The sequence below is a fragment of the Ranitomeya variabilis genome, chromosome 5 (genome assembly GCF_051348905.1).
Source record: "Ranitomeya variabilis isolate aRanVar5 chromosome 5, aRanVar5.hap1, whole genome shotgun sequence".
Lineage (NCBI taxonomy): Eukaryota > Metazoa > Chordata > Amphibia > Anura > Dendrobatidae > Ranitomeya > Ranitomeya variabilis.
Window position 1 is genome coordinate 625,994,694 of NC_135236.1, and position 18,968 is coordinate 626,013,661.

At 44.5% G+C, this 18,968-nt stretch overlaps 1 protein-coding gene across 1 annotated transcript; it reads left to right on the forward strand.

Moving 5' to 3' along the window:
* The first annotated feature begins 15,401 nt into the window (after window positions 1-15,401).
* Window positions 15,402-18,360, forward strand: LOC143773896 (uncharacterized). The gene is made up of 2 exons (XM_077261196.1): window positions 15,402-17,228; window positions 17,997-18,360. Exons 1-2 carry the CDS (start codon window positions 15,560-15,562, stop codon window positions 18,005-18,007), a joined length of 1,680 nt encoding a protein of 559 aa, XP_077117311.1. The 5' UTR covers window positions 15,402-15,559; the 3' UTR covers window positions 18,008-18,360.
* Window positions 18,361-18,968: the final 608 nt, after the last annotated feature.

The following is an 18,968-nucleotide window of genomic DNA, read 5'->3' on the forward strand; positions in this document are numbered from 1 at the left end:
GGTCTGCGGTCAGTACAGGTACCACCTTCTCCAGAGTACGTCTCATGCTGCTCCTAGGCCACCAGATCATAACAGGGGACATTATACCAAGAAGAAGCTCAGAATGGGGGACATTATACCAAGAAGGGGCTCAGGATGGGGGACATTATACCAAGTAGGGGCTCAGAATGGGGGACATTATACCAAGAAGGGGCTCAGGATGGGGGGCATTATACCAAGAATGGGCCCAGGATGGGGGACATTATACCAAGAAGGGGCTCAGGATGGAGGGCATTATACCAAGAAGGGGCCCAGGATGGGGGATGTTATACCATGAAGGGGCTCAGATTGGGGGACATTATATCAGGAAGGGACTCAGAATGGGGGACATTATACCAAGAAGGGGCTCAGAATGGGGGACATTATAAGTTAATCTACATTTGTTACTATCAATATTAAATCGCCTGCGTATTTCAGATTGCCGAAGATTCGTCCAGCAATGTTTATTCCTTCATTCTTTGAATTACAATACATTTATTATTGCAATACCAAACACAGCCTAAAGATAAGAGTGGCGCTATACACCAGACAACACATTTCACTCCAGAACTGTGGAGGGTAAGACATATTAGACAGAGGAGAGTATTTGGTGTCCTACTTCTGAATGTGAAGATAGTGTAGAGTATAACTCCAGCGCTGGGCTATATGGTTACTTGTTACAGTTATGCATCGGACAATGGGTGTTACATGTAAGGTTTGTCCATTTACTACTGACATTTCTGTAGGGATCAGGCAGACCTAGCTAAGAATCAAAAGCTGAACATGAATATGAATGTTCATATGGTGCCTTTGATATCAAACTTGGAAGCATAAAGGAAACGTGTGAATGTGGTTTTCTTTAAAAACATAAATTAACACGAATTGTAGCATAATTTCTCTCAGTATCTAAAATTATCACCAATTTTACCCTACATCCGTACTTAAATTATTACTAACTAGTTGTAAGGTCATAATGTCTAAAGGTGTTAATCCAGACAGAAAGTAACTAACACAACCAAACTGAAATAAATGTGCAGGAGCAGCTGCTGTAGCCGCAATGCAAAAGCAGAAAGAAAAGAGGCAACAAAATTCCGCCAGCGCAAATATGTAAACGGCCATATTTATTACACAGCTCCTAGAAACGTGAGGTTCTTAGCGCACATTTTGATCAAATTGTGCGAGCCCATCTGCCAACGACAAGGCGACCTCTTCAGATGGGACCTACACTAACACTACACTACCCGGTATTAATAAAGCCCCTATGTCTAATGTTGTTGATCCAGAAGAAGGCAAAAAACCCTGGACACACTCAGCCAATTTGTGACTCAGGGAAAAAATTCCTTCTTGATCCCGGGAAAAGGCGATCAGTCCTAGAACCCTGGATCAAACCCTACTACTAATATTATGATTATTATTAGCATTACGCTTTTATTATTATTATTATTATTATTATTATTATTGTTATTATCCCACAACATCCATTGTGTATTTATTATTGTGTCTATTTTAGGTAATGTAAATTCTAATATTGAAACTAAAATTACTATATTTTACTATTAGAATACTAATTTAATAACTGTTATAATTATTTTGCTTTTTGTCCTTTTTCCTCCTTATTATAAATATTCTACCATTGCAGCTTTAATTATTTTTTTCTATTACTATAAAAAGACTATTGTACCTTTTCTACTATAAATATTACTACTATACTATGTATATGCTTTTGATCCAGAAGAAGGCAAAAACCCTTGGACACTTTCAGCCAATCTGTGTCTGAAGGGAAAAATTCCTTCTTGACCCCGGGAAAAGGCGATCAGTCCTAGAACCCTGGATCAAGCCGCCTAATTCTAATAAAATGTGTATATTGTGTTATAGTAATAGAATAGTGGCTAATACTAGCTGACTACCTTGTTATGGCAACTACTTCTCTATAACCTATTTATACTACTGTAACTAATTGTTTATATTAATAATTATTATTAATGCTTCGCCCATACCAATAATAAGGTCCCTATGTTACTTACTGCTACATCAAACCTGCTGTTATAACTACTAATATTATTACTTTTACATTTTTATTTCTGCTATTTTTAACTATAATTACTACTTCTTGTTACTACTATGATAGCTACTATTACAGTTTTTCCTACTAATATTAATATACTGCTGCTCTAATATTACTCTACCGCTCTTATTACTATTCTTTTGTTATACTTACCTCCAAGTATTTGCCGTATATGATGTTATCGGCTGAGAGGTGCTAGCAGGATTGTCCAGATGATGTTCTTCTTTCCTCTCAAATACTGGTTGATGTATTGGAGGATGTGGCACTGCGTGGTCCTGCTGCTTCTTCTGGCCTCTGTCCTGCTGCTTCTTCTGGCCTCTGTCCTGCTGCTTCTTCTGGCCTCTGTCCTGCTGCTTCTTCTGGCCTCTGTCCTGCTGCTTCTTCTGGCCTCTGTCCTGCTGCTTCTTCTGGCCTCTGTCCTGCTGCTTCTTCTGGCCTCTGTCCTGCTGCTTCTTCTGGCCTCTGTCCTGCTGCTTCTTCTGGGCTCTGTCCTGCTGCTTCTTCTGGCCTCTGTTGTGGTCTCTCTTCTGGCGCCGATCTTAATTGTGATTTTGACCTCTTTTTTCTTCCTTTCTTCTTTTTGGGTTGCCTGCTCTTCATCCAGGTCCATACACAGTACTTTAGCCCGCATTGCCCTTGCTTCTTGCTCTGTGATCCTGGTCTTCATGGATGGTGCAGGCTGCTCTTCATATTCGTGCCTTAATGTATATTTCTTCTGGGCTTCTGGGCTGGTCGGCATGAGGCGCTAAGAAGACAGCAGATTACGTTACTCATGTAATAAGACATTCCTATACACCCTTGTAAAATTACAGGCAGCAGTATAGTCTTCTCACTAACCTCCATCTTGTAGAGGGGTGACGGCAGAAACTTCATACAGAAGGCCAGTCTTCTGAATGCCTCCTCCGGTGTAATATCATCTGCAGAGAAAAGAACCAAATATAAGGATCACCCATAACCATACAGAGAGGATGTGACAGGGCGGCACTACTGATCGCCATATTGCTAACCATCCCACTAAGTGCTAGGAGCAGAAATGTCAGTAAGAAGAAGCTAGAAAATGTGTTTTGTACATGGAAGATGCAATCCTTCTGTAGCCTCCATGGCCAGTGATAGGATTCCCCTCTCTACCTATGGAGCTCACGTTCTGCTCAGACCGGCGATCTCAGCCTCTGTTGGGGACCAGTTTAGCTTTCTGGTATTTTTTACAGCAAATATCTGCAGGTCTATATTTACCCCCCAAATTACTGGAAACCTGACACATCCCAAAGATAAAGAAAGGTGAAGCCGTTGGGAGCCGTCTGACCACAGGACAGAGAATGGTCGTCTAACAGTGTGAGGAATCTCACCGGATCCAACGCAGGATGAAGGTCCGGTCCACATGGTCTCGCTGTGGTCTTCACTCGTGTCGAAATCTATCAAAATCCTGTAAAATAGCAGAACAGTCAGAATAGGTTTTGGGCTCATTGACCAGGGTGTACTGTTACTGGAAACTTTGGGAAACACCGTCTGTGTGTTTAGGAGGCATTGCCGGGGCAAAGGCAACATTGGGCAATGTGCAGGATATGACGGTTCTATATCCAATGTCTGCCCTCCCCCATTATTCTGTGCTGTATATGGAGCACTTTATTTAATGGAGGAATATTCGAAATAAACGACTTTGGTCCGTTCTCCGCTCTGCAGGCGCCGTTCTCTATGGAGGACGGAGCTGATGTTAAATATTGGACCCATCCAATAAGATGTGACAAGTGGAGACAGCGGAGTATCAGCCGCCGGCTCCTCATCATGTACATGTCTGTATGTGAAGTATTGGGGTAAATAAGAACAATTAGTAACAGAACATCTCGGGTTATTCTGTATGAATATGTGATGAGATAATCAGCCGTCACTTATATAATATTACAGGTTTATACCTGAAATGTCGCGGTGGCCGCAGGTGTCCGTCTTCACTCTCTGCTGAGATAGAACAGACTGAGAATAACTGACGTTTGTGTTTTTTTTCAAATTCAAATCTAACAATCCTACTGGTTGTTTATTGCCATGGTGACAGAAGTCACTGATAATTTAAAGTGACATGACGGTATTATTGCACTATAGTGAATTTTACTATATGTAACTCCCCTTTGACACCATTTTAGCACATGGAGATGTGTTGTAATTCCCTGCACAGATGTTAGGCACAATACTATGCAGGTAAATGATATTAAGGACCAGTGTCCCATTTGTTCTAACCATTCGTGCTGGTCCCAGGAATTGGGTTCTAACAATATGACCTCATTTACCAAAAACCCTTTAATTGCTTCTACTTCACTGCATTTTGTGAGGTCATGATATCTTATTATCTAGTTGGATTGCTCAAGGGAGTTTTTATTGTGTAATTTACATTAGGAATAGAAGTGTTGTCACCTAGGAAAGGCATGTTCAATAAATATGAGGTTTAGGCAGGGCCGCCATCAGGGCATTACTGCCTTGACTGGCGTATGGGGCCCGATGAGCAGAGGGGGCCCACAATGGGTCCTGCCTCTTCTGCTCATCGGGCCCCAGCAGCAGGCGTCTGTCAGTGCAGTAACTGAACCTGAGACCGAGATGCAGGTTCAGCTAAACTGTATAGGCGTGCGGGCCCACACGGCAATAGTTAAAAGCCGCCAGCCAATAGGAGGCTGGCAGCTGATGTCAGTGCACACGTCGCCGGGGTATGACGTCATTGTCATTCGCCGGCGAGTACGCGCTTGAAATGCCTAGGGTGGACGTCGGCGCTGGACCGCGGCCAGGTAAGGAGAAAGTGTTTTTTTTCTTTTATATTGAAAGCGGCAAGCCGCAATAAGTTTGGATGGCAGGATGTAGAAACATGGACCATCTGTCTCCATCCTGCCCCATCTGTCTCCATCCTGCCTCATGATCATGCACCTGCACTGACAGAATGGAGACAGATGGTGCAGGATGGAGACAGATGCTGCAGAATCATGGGCAGGATGGAGACAGATGGGGCAGTAACATGGGGCAGGATGGAGATAAGGTGCAGGATTATGGGCAGGATGGAGACAGATATGGAGGTATGGAGACAGTGAGGTATGGAGACAGACGGGACAGATGGAGATAGACGGGGCAGGATGGAGACACATGATGCAGGATCATGGGGCAGGATGGAGACACATGATGCAGGATCATGGGGCAGGATGGAGACACATGGTGAAGGATGGAGACACATGGTGAAGGATCATGGGGCAGGATGGAGACATATGGTGCAAGATCATGGGGCGGGATGGAGACACATGGTGAAGGATCATGGGACAGATGGGGCAGGATGGAGATAGATGGGACAGAGTGGTGAGATCATATGGGGCAGGATGGGACATCACATGGGGAGAATGGATACTAATGAGGGCAGGATGGGAGAACATATGGCTGGAGCCAGGAATGAGACACACGAGGGCCAGGATGAAGGATATTATTACCCTAGGGGCTAATTAAGGGATATTATTACTGCAGTCATGTATTTTATTTTTTGAGGATAATGTTTTCAATGGGGGGTCCTGTTACTATGCAGAGCAACACCATGTTGCTTTTTTTCCTTCATCTGGTGTAGTGTAGATTTTGGGAAAAATTAAGTAATGTGATCTGCAAGCAATGCTCCAGATGTGCTATTTCCTGCAGAAAAGAGCCCTGGCTGAAAGAAGTGATGGCAGTCTGTACTGGATAGACATGAAAAGTGAAGATGAAAGACATCACCTAGCCCTGCTGTTTTGTTCCCATGTACTATACACTTGTATTGCTCCCGAGTCACTATGACCCGGTTTATTAAATCTTGATTTTAGATACTCTAACTCAATTACCGTATATACTCGAGTATAAGCCGAGATTTTCAGCCCACTTTTTTGGGCTGAAAGTCCCCCTCTCGGCTTATACTCGAGTCATAGGCAGGGGAGGGGGAGCGGGGGCTGTCTAATTATACTCACCTGCTCCTGGCGCGGTCCCTGCAGGTCCCTGCTCCCCGGCGCCCCAGCTTGTTCCTGTAGTGAGCGGTCACATGGTACCGCTCATTACAGTAATGAATATGCGGCTCCACCTCCGATAGGGGTGGAGCCGCATATTCATTACTGTAATGAGCAGTACCATGTGACCGCTCAATACAGGAAGAAGCTGCGGCGTCGGGGAAGCAGGGACTGCACCGCGCCAGGAGCAGGTGAGTATAATGGGGAGGGGAGCACAGTGCTGTGCGATATTCACTTGCTCCTCATTCCGGGTGCCGCTCCGTCTTCAGCGTCTTCTGCAGTGACGCTCAGGTCAGAGGGCGCGATGACGTGTTAGTGCGCGCCCTATGCCTGAACGTCAGTGCAGAAGACGCTGAAGATGTAATGGCGCCGGAACGAGGAGCAGGTGAATATTGAAAGTGCCGGGGGCCTGAGCGACGAGAGGTGGGTATGTGATTTTTTTTTTTTATCGCAGCAATAGCAAATGGGGCAAGTGTCTGTATGGAGCATCTTGTGGGGCCATAACGTTTGTGCAGCACTATATGGGGCAAGTGTCTGTATGGAGCATCTATGGGGCCATAATCAACGTTTGTGCAGCACTGTATGGGGCAAGTGTTTGTATGGGGCCATAACGTTTGTGCAGCATTATATGGGGCAAGTGTCTGTATGGGGCCATAATGTTTGTGCAGCACTATATGGAGCAAGTGTCTGTGCAGCGGCCCAGAGTCCTGGTCGTTGCAGTACTGTGGCTCCGCCACTATGGGGAGCTATGGTACGTCCGATGGCACTGAAAGAGCTCATCTGATCAGGTATCACAGACACCAATACATTTCACCGCCGGGCCTCCAGGGGGAGCTAAGGGTTCTATTTACTAGGCCACTCTCCACTCACAGGTAAAACTGGGGGTCAGGCAGGAAGTTAGGGAGAAGGCTGACTGGATTGAACGAAGCAGCACCTTGTGGCAGAGGGTGTTGTGGAGGAAGAGACAGTAGGGTCTCTGCCAGGGGTGGGATCCTGGCAGAGGCTTGGCATTGGAAAGAACGTAACGGGACCGTGCCTGCTCAGAATAGCGGCGGTGCCCCAAGAAAGGACTAGAAGCGAGATAGATTGTGCTGAGTGAGAAACGAGATCAAGCAATAGGAGAATTCCAGTAGGGGTCATGCTGTAAGACCGGAGCAACACCCTGCTGAGGCGCACTACCGGTGGCCGGAACGCCGAGGGAGTATTATAACATTCAGCTTCAAGCAATACTCTAAACAGCGGTAGGACAGTCAGTTTAAGGCGGGCTGTCTAACACATATCACCTATGAAGTCTTGGGAGGCAATTGCGGGAGAGGGGCGTCTCTAGGGTCCCGGAAGAACTCCAGGCCTATCCGACAAACGGGTGCCGTTCCAACTGTAACATCAGGAAGGGACGGGAGATTAGAAGAACATCATTTAATCGAGTTGTGAGGGAACTTAAGAAACAGACACAACGGTTGTGGGGTACTTTCCGTAAGCACAGCAGGGAAGGACTACAACACATAGCGCTAAGAAGGAAGGCACCGATTTCCACCTGTGAAGTGAACTCTGGAGGTGCCATTGGACCGGCCGGACTTGCGCAGCTTGGTGAACCGTATTCTGGACTGAGGACTCAGAGATCTCCAGTAAAGAGGTAAAGAGACTGCAACCTGGTGTCCTCGTTATTTACCGCGACCTGCACCCCACAACTGCACCGTTACAACACGACTTATTGCACCGGACGTCCCCCACTGACAGACAGGGCCACGGACCGGGTCTAGCCACCGTGACAACCCCAGGACTGAGACTCAGAGGCCCGGCTCCGGGTACCCCTCGGCCCTGCGGCGGTGTGGGGGCGCGCCGCATCTGTATGGGGCCATAACGTTTGTGCAGCACTATATGGGGCAAGTGTCTGTATGGGGCCATAACGTTTGTGCAGCACTATATGGGGCAAATATCTTTATGGAGCATCTTTTGGGGCCATAATCAACATTTGTGCAGCATTATATTGGGCAAATGTGTCTATTGAGCATCTTATGGGGCCATTATTATCCTTTATGCAGGATTATATGGGGCATATTTTAATATGGAGCATCTTATGGGGCCATCATAAACTTTATGGAGCATTATATGGGGCTCCTGATTCAATATGGATATTCAAAAACACTTAACCTACTGATGTCTCAATTAATTTTACTTTTATTGGTATCCATTTTTACTTTTGACAATTACCGGTAGCTGCTGCATTTCCCACCCTAGGCTTATACTCGAGTCATTAAGTTTTCCCAGTTTTCTGTGGCAAAATTAGGGGGGTCGGCTTATACTCGGGTTGGCTTATACTCGAGTATATACGGTATTTTTATACCTTTTGCTTACTAGACTGTATGGGAACATGTTTGAAAATGAAAAAAAAAATGAAATTGAAATCTATTTTTTTTTATTAACCCCTTTCTACCATTGGACATACTATTCCGTCCATGTGGGGTGGGCCCTACTTCCCAAGGATGGAATAGTACGTCCAGCGCGATCAGCCGTGCTCACGGGGGGAGAGCGGCCGATCGCGTCCGGGTGTCAGCTAACTATCGCAGCTGACATCCGGCACTATGTGCCAGGAGTGTTCACGGACCGCCCCCGGCACATTAACCCCCGGCACACTGCGATCAAACATGATCGCAGTGTTCCGGCAATATAGGGAAGCATTGCACAGGGAGGGAGCTCCCGGCGTGCCTCCCTGAGACCCTAGGAGCAACGCGATGTGATCGCGTTGCTCTGAGGGTCTCTTACCTCCTCCTCCCTGCAGACCCGGATCCAAAATGGCCGCGGGGCTGCATCCGGGTCCTGCAGGGAGGTGGCTTACAAGCCTCCAGGAAGCCTCCAGGAGTGCACGTCAGATTGCTGATCTGACACAGTACACAGCAAAGTGTCAGATTAGCGATCTTACACTATAACATTATGCCCCCCCCCCCCAGGGCAATGTTATAGTGTAAAAAATATATATTCAGATGTGTACAAAAAATTTTTAAAAAATTCCTAAAAAAAAATATTGTTCCCATAAATACATTTCTTTATCTAAATAATAAAAAAACAATAAAAGTACACATATTTAGTATCGCCTCGTCCGTAACAACCAGACCTATAAAACTGTCCCACTAGTTAACCCCTTCAGTGAACACCGTTAAAAAAAAAAAAAAAAAAAACGAGGCAAAAAACAATTCTTTATTATCATACTGCCAAACAAAAAGTGGAATAACACGCGATCAAAAAGACGGATATAAATAACCTTGGTACCGCTGAAAACATCAAACATCATCTTGTCCCGCAAAAAACGAGCTGCCATACAGCATCATCAGCGAAAAAATAAAAAAGCTATAGTCCTCAGAATAAAGCGATGCAAAAATAATAATTTTTTATATAAAATAGTTTTTATCATATAAAAGCGCCAAAACATGAAAAAATGATATAAATGAGATATCGCTGTAATCGTACTGACCCGACGAATAAAACTGCTTTATCCATTTTACCAAACACGGAACGGTATAAACGCCCCCCCTCAAAAGAAAATCATGAATAGCTGGTTTTTGGTCATTCTGCCTCACAAAAATCGGAATAAAAAGCGATCAAAAAATGTCATGTGCCCGAAAATGTTACCAATCAAAACGTCAACTCGTCCTGCAAAAAACAAGACCTCACATGACTCTGTGGACCAAAATATGGAAAAATTATAGCTCTCAAAATGTGGTAACGCAAAAAATATTTTTTGCAATAAAAAGCGTCTTTTAGTGTTTGACAGCTGCCAATCATAAAAATCCGATAGAAAACCCGCTATAAATAGTAAATCAAACCCCCCTTCATCACCCCCTTTGTTAGGGAAAAATTAAAATTTTTTTTAAAAAAATGTATTTATTTCCAAGTTTCCCATTAGGGTTAGGGATAGGATTAGGGTTAGGGTTAGGGCTAGGGTTAGGGTTGGGGCTAGGGTTAGGGCTACAGTTAGGGTTGGGGCTAAAGTTAGGGTTAGGGTTGGCGCTAAAGTTAGGGTTAGGGTTGGGGCTAAAGTTACGGTTAGGGTTACAATTACGGTTGGGAAAAGGTTTAGGGGTGTGTCAGGGTTAGGGGTGTGGTTAGGGTTACCATTGAGATTAGGGTTAGGGGTGTGTTTGGATTAGAGTTTTAGTTATAATTGGGGGGTTTCCATTGTTTAGGCACATCAGGGGCTCTCCAAACGCGACATGGCGTCCGATCTCAATTCCAGCCAATTCTGAGTTGAAAAAGTAAAACAGTGCTCCTTCCCTTCCGAGCTCTCCCATGCGCCAAAACAGGGGTATGGGGTATCAGCATACTCAGGACACATAGGACAACAACTTTTGGGTCCAATTTCTCCTGTTACCTTGGAAAAATACAAAACTGGGGGCTAAAAAATGTTTTTTGTGGGAAAAAAAAAGGATTTTTTATTTTCACGGCTCTGCATTATAAACTGTAGTGAAACACTTGGGGGTTCAAAGTTCTCACAACACATCTAGATAAGTTCCTTGGGGGGTCTAGTTTCCAATATGGGGTCACTTGTGGGGGGTTTCTACTGTTTAGGTACATTAGGGGCTCTGCAAACGCAATGTGACGCCTGCAGACGATTCCATCTAAGTCTGCATTCCAAATGGCGCTCCTTCCCTTCTGAGCTCTCCCATGCGTCCCAAACGGTGATTCCCCCCACATATTGGGTATCAGCATACTCAGGACAAATTGGACAACACCTTTTGGGGTCCAATTTCTCCTGTTACCCTTGAGAAAATACAAAACTGGGGGCTAAAATATAATTTTTGTGGGAAAAAAAAGGAATTTTTATTTTCACGGCTCTGCGTTATTAAACTGTAGTGAAACACTTGGGGGTTCAAAGCTCTTGTAGAGATTAGACTGAAAGAATCCATTGTATCTTTCTCCTGAAACATCTGGCTCATATCAAGAAACTTGAGCAAGTTGACATTTCCTTTTTATGCACGCATTCCTTCTGTTATTATAGCCTTTTACCTACATACTAGAGGTTGTAAATTTCACAGTATAGATAAGCTTTGTAAGAGAATGTGAAATAATGAGCGCTTGTGCGCATGTCTGCAAATGCATAACTCTTTTTCTTTATAAAGGAGGGGTAAAGCCCAGAGAGTCAGACGCGCTCCTGAGCTTCCCCTGTATATGATCACACAATACTTTGTTTGCGTGTCATTTACCTGGAAGCTTACCTCCAGTAAGCCAGGGACTGAGAAGGACTTAACATTTCTTTGGCGCATCGAACAGGGACCTGAGATAAGAGTATTTGCTCGAGATTTACCTGCGGATACGGACAACGGAGATCTGGGATAATGGACGGCAAATGAACTGAAAAACCTGGCCAGGTAAGAGACATTATTAGTTCTCTTTTATCTGCCCTGTATTATCCGAAAGATCTCTATGAGCCGTGTCACGCTGGGTTAGTCTAGTAGTGAGTAGATACCTATAAAACTCGGGTTACCATATTGTATAGACTTATGAGTCCTGTCCCTGGCAGTGTGTGAACAGTGTGAAGGTTGTGGTATGTTGTGAAAGAAGAGCAAAAGTGCGTAGAAAAATAAGCCGAAATAGTTGGGGTATAAGCCTTATACACGGAAGTCAGCCTAACTGGGTCATGTGGTTGCGTTCTTCTTCTCCGCCCATGCTTGACTATTCATTAAGTGCTTAACCTCCTTCATTTCTGGATAAGGTTTGATAGAATGAGCCCAGGACGCGGGTTTTCATGAGCCTGGGACAAGTATGCTAACTGACACAGAAAGTTTTGTGATCTGTATGGTGTTGCTGGGGTCTGTTTGTGTGCATAATAGCACTTAAGTACGTCCCTGCATATTAGAAGAAACGGAGCAGACAAGTCCTTCAATATTTTAGCTCCCTAGGAGAGAAGGCAACGAGACATCACCATAGAGTAAGTGATTGTCCAAACGTCACCTAGGGTAGTCATAGCTAATATTGAAAAGAAAAATGGGAAATAATAGCTCCCTAGGAGAGAAGGCAACGAGACATCACCACAGAGTAAGTGATTGTCCAAACGTCACCTGGGGTAGGAATAGCTATTATTGAAAAGAAAAATGGGAAATAAACAGACCAAAACCGTCTTAGGACAAGTAGAAGCAGCAGATATCATACAGGAAAGATGTGGAAAGACAGTCAGAAGGCAGATTAGAAGGGTAAGAGAAAAATTGGGAATTTCAGAAGCACTAATGTTCAGTACAGAATGGGAAAGACTGAGTAAAGAACGAGGTGGAATTATCAAAGACAATGGGTGGGAAGAAATCATACATTGTATGATAGAGGTCTCAAAAACAGCTAAAGAGGAGAATTGGAAGTACGATCCAGACACTTCCAAATGGATCATGGGGAAGGGAAAAAGTTGTGACATAATCCCGCCACCTTACCTAGATCCAAAAGCCCAATCATTTGTACCATCTGGAAGAGCAGAAGGAGGAAAACAATTTCCAGCCTTGTATCCCAATCTTGGTGGGGTAGGAGGATGGGAATGTTCACACTGTGGACAACAAAATCCAGAGTGGAGAAATGATTGCCTAGCCTGTGGTACACCTAGATATGGCGCTGTACTTGCCCCTGTTAGGGTAGTACCAAGACCTTTTAGAGAAGCTGGTGCTGACGGGGTAATGAACACCAGATATCATCAGACCAGACAATACTTTCCTTGGTCCCCTGCCGAGGGTATGTCCCTCCTGCATAATGCGCCTGATGCCACTCAATATCCTATCCGATTTGCGCAGTATATACAACAAATCATGCAGACTCATGCTGGGGTCTGGGCGGACGGGGAAGAATTATGTAGAATGAAAATGTCCCCCGGACTTTTTCAGGAATTATTGACACACCTACAGCCCAATAGACCAGTGGCAGAAGGGGGTGCCTTACAGACAGAAGCATCAGGTACCAGGGGCGTAACAACAGTCCTGCGGGCCCCGGTGCGAACTTTTGAATGGGGCCCCCCCCCCCCCCCCCAAAAAAAAAAATGATATACAGACACACGCATACAATGTTAAACTAAGAAGTAAATATCTATTGCAAAAAAAACATTTCCGAAAGATAAGAAAAAAGTGTTGTAAACAACAGCTTACCCTCAAAAGATGAACTTTCATGTTGCATCCCCTAAAAAGAAAAGATTGTAAGGAAAATTAGCTGACAGTATGATCTCCCCATCCTGCCCCATCGTATCCATCCTGGCCCATGATCCAATCCTGCCCCATGTCTTTCATTCTGCCCCGTGTCTCCAATCATGCCCTGTATCTACATTCTGCCCATGCCTCCAGTCCTGCCCCCAGTGTGTCCAGCAATCTGCCCCAGTGTGTCCAGCATTGCCTCCAGACAGTGTATCCAGCAATCTGCCCCAGTATGTCTGGCAATCTGCCCCAGTGTGTCCAGCAATCTGCCCCAGTGTGTCCAGCATATTACCCCCGTGTGTCCAACAATCTGCCCCCAGTCTGTCTAGCGTTCTGCCCCCAGTCTGTCCAGCGTTCTGCCCCCAGTCTGTCCAGCGTTCTGCCCCAGTGTGTGTCTCCAGCATTCTGCCCCAGTGTGTGTCTCCAGCATTCTGCCCCAGTGTGTGTCTCCAGCATTCTGCCCCAGTGTGTGTCTCCAGCATTCTGCCCCAGTGTGTGTCTCCAGCATTCTGCCCCAGTGTGTGTCTCCAGCATTCTGCCCCAGTGTGTGTCTCCAGCATTCTGCCCCCCCCCCCCAGTGTCCCCCACTGCTCCAGGGGCACCCGCCGCTCCGGGGGCCCCCCGGCCGCCACCCTCCTTGAAGACGATACTCACCCTGCTGCCTGCTCCAGCGATGGTCTCGGCATCTGCTCTGCACTGCATCTTCTTCCTGCTTGTGCTGGTGCGGTCATGTGATACTGATTAAAGTCATGAATATGCGCATATTCATGGCCTTAATGAAGCGGTACCACGTGACCGCACAAGCAGGAAGAAGATGCAGTGCAGAGCAGACGCCGAGACCATCGCTGGAGCAGGCAGCAGGGTGAGTATCGTCTTCAAGGAGGGTGGGTGGGGGGCGGCCAGGGGGGCCCCCGGAGCAGTGGGGGCCCTCCCCGGTGGGCCAGTCCGAGCCTGCCGGGGCCCCTGACCTGCGGGGCCCGGTCGCAATGGCGACCGCTGCGACCGCGGTAGTTACGCCCCTGTCAGGTACCCAGTTCACAGAGGCATTAATAATTTTCATGAGAGGAAAACAGAGGGAAAGGGGGTCTACAGGTGTGATTATGCAGAAATTTGGGCAAAGTATTGAAGAATATAGTCAAGAACTAGAAAATAGCTTTAGGGATGAAGGATTGGATTTGACTGATGCTTCAGTAAGGAGACTTTTTACAAAACAGATAGAGGGATATAGAGAGAAAGGAGTTCTGGTAGAGATACAATCACCTGCTAACACTCCTCTGTATCCAGTCAAGAAGAGAACTCTTGATAAGGGTTCCATGCCCAAATATCGTATGGTACATGATCTAAGAGAAATAAACAAAGTTCTAGATCCAATCACCCCAGTTGTACCCAATCCTCATACGTTACTATCACAGATACCAGCCAGTTCTCAAGTGTTTACTGTAATAGATATTTCAAATGCATTTTTCTCGGTTCCTTTACACCAAGACAGTTGGCATTTGTTTGCATTTACATTTAAGGGCAAACAGTTGGCGTGGACACGCCTTCCACAGGGAATGATACACTCCCCTACTCTTTATTCAAATGCCCTACAAACAGTTCTTCAAAGGTTTGAACCTGAATCACAGGTAGTAATTTTGCACTATGTGGATGACCTACTACTTTGCTGCCCAGATTTAGAAACTGCAGAAAGGTCCACTGTGAGTTTACTATGTTTTCTAGAAAAAGAAGGGTGTAAAGTGAATAGACAAAAGCTACAAGTTTGTCAGACCAAAGTGGTCTTTCTAGGTCATTGCATTTCTCAAGGTAAAAAGCATCTTACACCTCAAAGAACTGAAGCAATAAGACAGATGAATGAGCCTAGAAATCATAAACAGCTACGAGCATTTTTAGGAATAGTGTCTCATTGTAGACAATGGATTATACATGCCAGTCAACTAATGCAACCACTGTATGACTGTGTAAAAAGTGAACCTTACTTGTTGACAAAAGAAGGTCAGATTTCGTTCCAACAATTAAAAGATGCCCTTGTTTCAGCTCCAGCGTTAGGGCTACCAGACTACACCAAACCATTTCAGCTTATGGCTGCAGAAGTTGATTCTCATGCTACAGGAGTTCTTACCCAGAAGCATGCATGGAAACAAAGACCAATTGCATATCTTTCAGCAAGGTTAGATCCCGTAGCTAGAGCAGCGCCAACCTGTGTACGTGTAGTTGTTGCTGTCTCACTATTGTTGGACAAAGCATCAGAAATTGTCCTAGAGCATCCACTCACAGTTCAAACTACGCATGATGTTTATGGGATATTAAACCAGGTCCAACCAAAACACATTTCCATGGCCAGACATTTGCGGCTACAGTGTTCTTTGCTGCTTCCCTCTACTATCACATTTGCAAGGCTTCAGACTCTCAATTTAGCTACACTGCTACCTCTCGAGTCTGAAGGGGGGAATAAGGACACTGATCCACACGCAAATTTTTTCCCTACAGATACACATGATTGTACAGAGCTCATTTTACAAGAAACAGCAGGCTTACCCAATGTATCCGAAACACCACTTCAAAATCCAGATTTAGAGCTGTTTATAGATGGTAGTAGGTTTGCAGATGACACAGGTAACTTCCATACAGGGTATGCAGTTGTGTCAGAATCTGAAACTCTCAAAGCAGAACCTCTTCCACCGAAACAGTCTGCACAAGAAGCAGAACTAACAGCATTGATTGAAGCGCTAAAAATAGCTGAGAATCAGACAGCTAATATATACACTGATTCTAGGTATGCACATGGTATTGTGTTTGATTTTGGAGTAATCTGGAGAGCTAGAGGTTACATGACAGCGTCAGGCCAACCTGTAAAACATGCTTCTCTGATCAAACAGATCTTAGAGGCTGCACAAGAAACAAAAGAAGTAGCAGTAATCAAGGTAGCTGCACATGTGAGACTCGATACTAGGGAATCTAGGGGAAATGATAGGGCTGATAAAGCAGCCAAGGCAGCAGCGGTCAAACCCTTACAGCAGGTTCATACTGTAAACCCCACAGAAAATACTGAAGATAGACTGAGACAAGCACAGGAAGATGCAGGAGAAGAGGAGAGGGACAGGTGGAAAAAGGAAGGGGCAGAAGAACAAGCAGGAATTTGGAAGAAAGATGGACTAATATGTCTACCTAGAGCCTGGTACCCGATTGTAGTTGGTGGACTACACCACCCTACTCATGTGTCTGCAAATGCAATGACACTACTGGCAAAGCAAGTCTGGTTGGCTCCAGGTTTTGGCAACTACGCAAGAGACTATTGTGCTGCATGCGTTATATGCCTGGCACATAATCCCGGACAGACGACAAAGACCCCTATGAAGCACCACGTCCGACCTCTCTATCCGTTTCAGCGATTACAAATAGACTTTATCCAGCTGCCAAAAAGTAATGGGTATGAGTATGTGTTGGTGTGTGTGGACATGTTCTCAGGGTGGCCAGAGGCCTATCCAGTTCGGAAGGCTTCAGCTAAAAACACTGCTGTAAAGCTAGTTGCCGAACTGATACCCCGTTACGGTCTCCCTGAAGTGATCGAGTCAGATAGGGGTACTCATTTTACTGGAGAAATATTTCAAAATGTACTGAAAATGTTGGGTGTTGAAAGTCAGTTACACACTCCATACCATCCTCAAAGTTCTGGTAAGGTGGAACGCATGAATGGAACTTTAAAATTAAAAATACAGAAAGCCATGGCTGAAACAGGAAAGCCTTGGACAGAATGCCTTCCACTGGCCCTTTACTCAATACGCAATACCCCAAGGGGTAAGACTAAACTGTCTCCATATGAAATTTTGTTTGGCAGGACTGCCAATTTAGGATGTTATTTTCCACAACAACTTGTGTTAAATATTGAGTCATTGACTTCTTATGTGCAAAACCTCCAGAAACAATTAACTAAGGTGCATGCACAAGTTTTTGCTTCCCTTCCAGATCCTGACAACATTGAAGGAAGTCACAAGTTGGAACCAGGTGATCAAGTCTATGTAAAAAGACACACCAGAAAGGCTCTTGAACCAAGATTTGACGGACCCTTCCAAGTCCTGTTGACAACACCTACATCAGTCAAGCTTGAAGGAAAGGCATCATGGATACATGCAAGCCACTGCAAAAAAGCAGTACAAAACTCATGATATTGATGTTAATAATGTTAACACAGATGTGGGATAAATTAGTTAGAGCCACGGATTATCTAGATGATCAGATTTGGGATATATTGGATATACTAAACACTAGTATAGCTGTACAGAATCAGCTTATAATAGTCATCAACCAACATACTCTGGTATTGGATTACCTAACTGCCTCACAAGGGGGTATGTGTCAAATCATCGGACCCACCTGCTGTCATTGTATAGACCCGAATAGTACTATGAGTATGACATTTAAATTAGGGGACGTACAACGACTCAGAGATCAGTATGATAAAGACAATGACCAGAATAAGGATAGCTGGTGGTCTGATACTTTCTCTTTTCTCAACCCAGCCAACTGGTTCAGAGGAATCGGTGGGTGGGTTGCTGGGATCATGCAGAGCATAATACATATAGTTATAATTATTGTAGTCATATACGTACTATTCCAGATTGTGCTCAAGGGTATCTCAGTATGCACAGATAAACTTTGTGTAATAGATGCAAGAGTATAAAGTTTTTTTTTTTTCTTTCTCCTTTATTCTTATATTATCCTCTAGTGATTCTAATTAATATTACTGTACTAATTTTTGTTTTTATATTTTAGTATACTGCTAAAGAAGAAAATAATTTGCGATAGAAGAATTAATACTAGATTTGATTCTCTTATTAATAATATAAGTGTGTGTATGTGTAATACCAAAAATAAAGGCTTTGTCTTTGGCCCTATGGTAATAAATAAAAGGAATATGTCAAAGGGGGGAATTGTAGAGATTAGACTGAAAGAATCCATTGTATCTTTCTCCTGAAACATCTGGCTCATATCAAGAAACTTGAGCAAGTTGACATTTCCTTTTTATGCACGCATTCCTTCTGTTATTATAGCCTTTTACCTACATACTAGAGGTTGTAAATTTCACAGTATAGATAAGCTTTGTAAGAGAATGTGAAATAATGAGCGCTTGTGCGCATGTCTGCAAATGCATAACTCTTTTTCTTTATAAAGGAGGGGTAAAGCCCAGAGAGTCAGACGCGCTCCTGAGCTTCCCCTGTATATGATCACACAATACTTTGTTTGCGTGTCATTTACCTGGAAGCTAACCTCCAGTAAGCCAGGGACTGAGAAGGACTTAACACTCTCACGACACATCTAGATGAATTCCTTAGGGGGTCCACTTTCCAAAATGGTGTCACTTGTGGGGGGTTTCAATGTTTAGGCACATCAGGGGCTCTCCAAACGCAACATGGCGTCCCATCTCAATTCCAGTCAATTTTGCATTGAAAAGTCAAATGGCGCTCCTTCCCTTCCGAGCTCTGCAATGCGCCCAAACAGTGGTTTACCCCCACATATGGGGTATCAGCGTACTCAGGACAAATTGTACAACAACTTTTGGGGGCCAATTTCTTCTCTTACCCTTGGGAAAATAAAAAAATTGGGGGCGAAAAGATCATTTTTGTGAAAAAATATGATTTTTTATTTTTACGGCTCTGCATTTTAAACTTCTGTGAAGGACTTGGTGGGTCAAAGTGCTCACCACACATCTAGATAAGTTCCTTAGGGGGTCTACTTTCCAAAATG

Bases quoted from the DNA above. Each gene is read 5' to 3' on its own strand.
- LOC143773896 (XM_077261196.1), top strand. From the start codon at position 15,560: ATGGCCAGACATTTGCGGCTACAGTGTTCTTTGCTGCTTCCCTCTACT.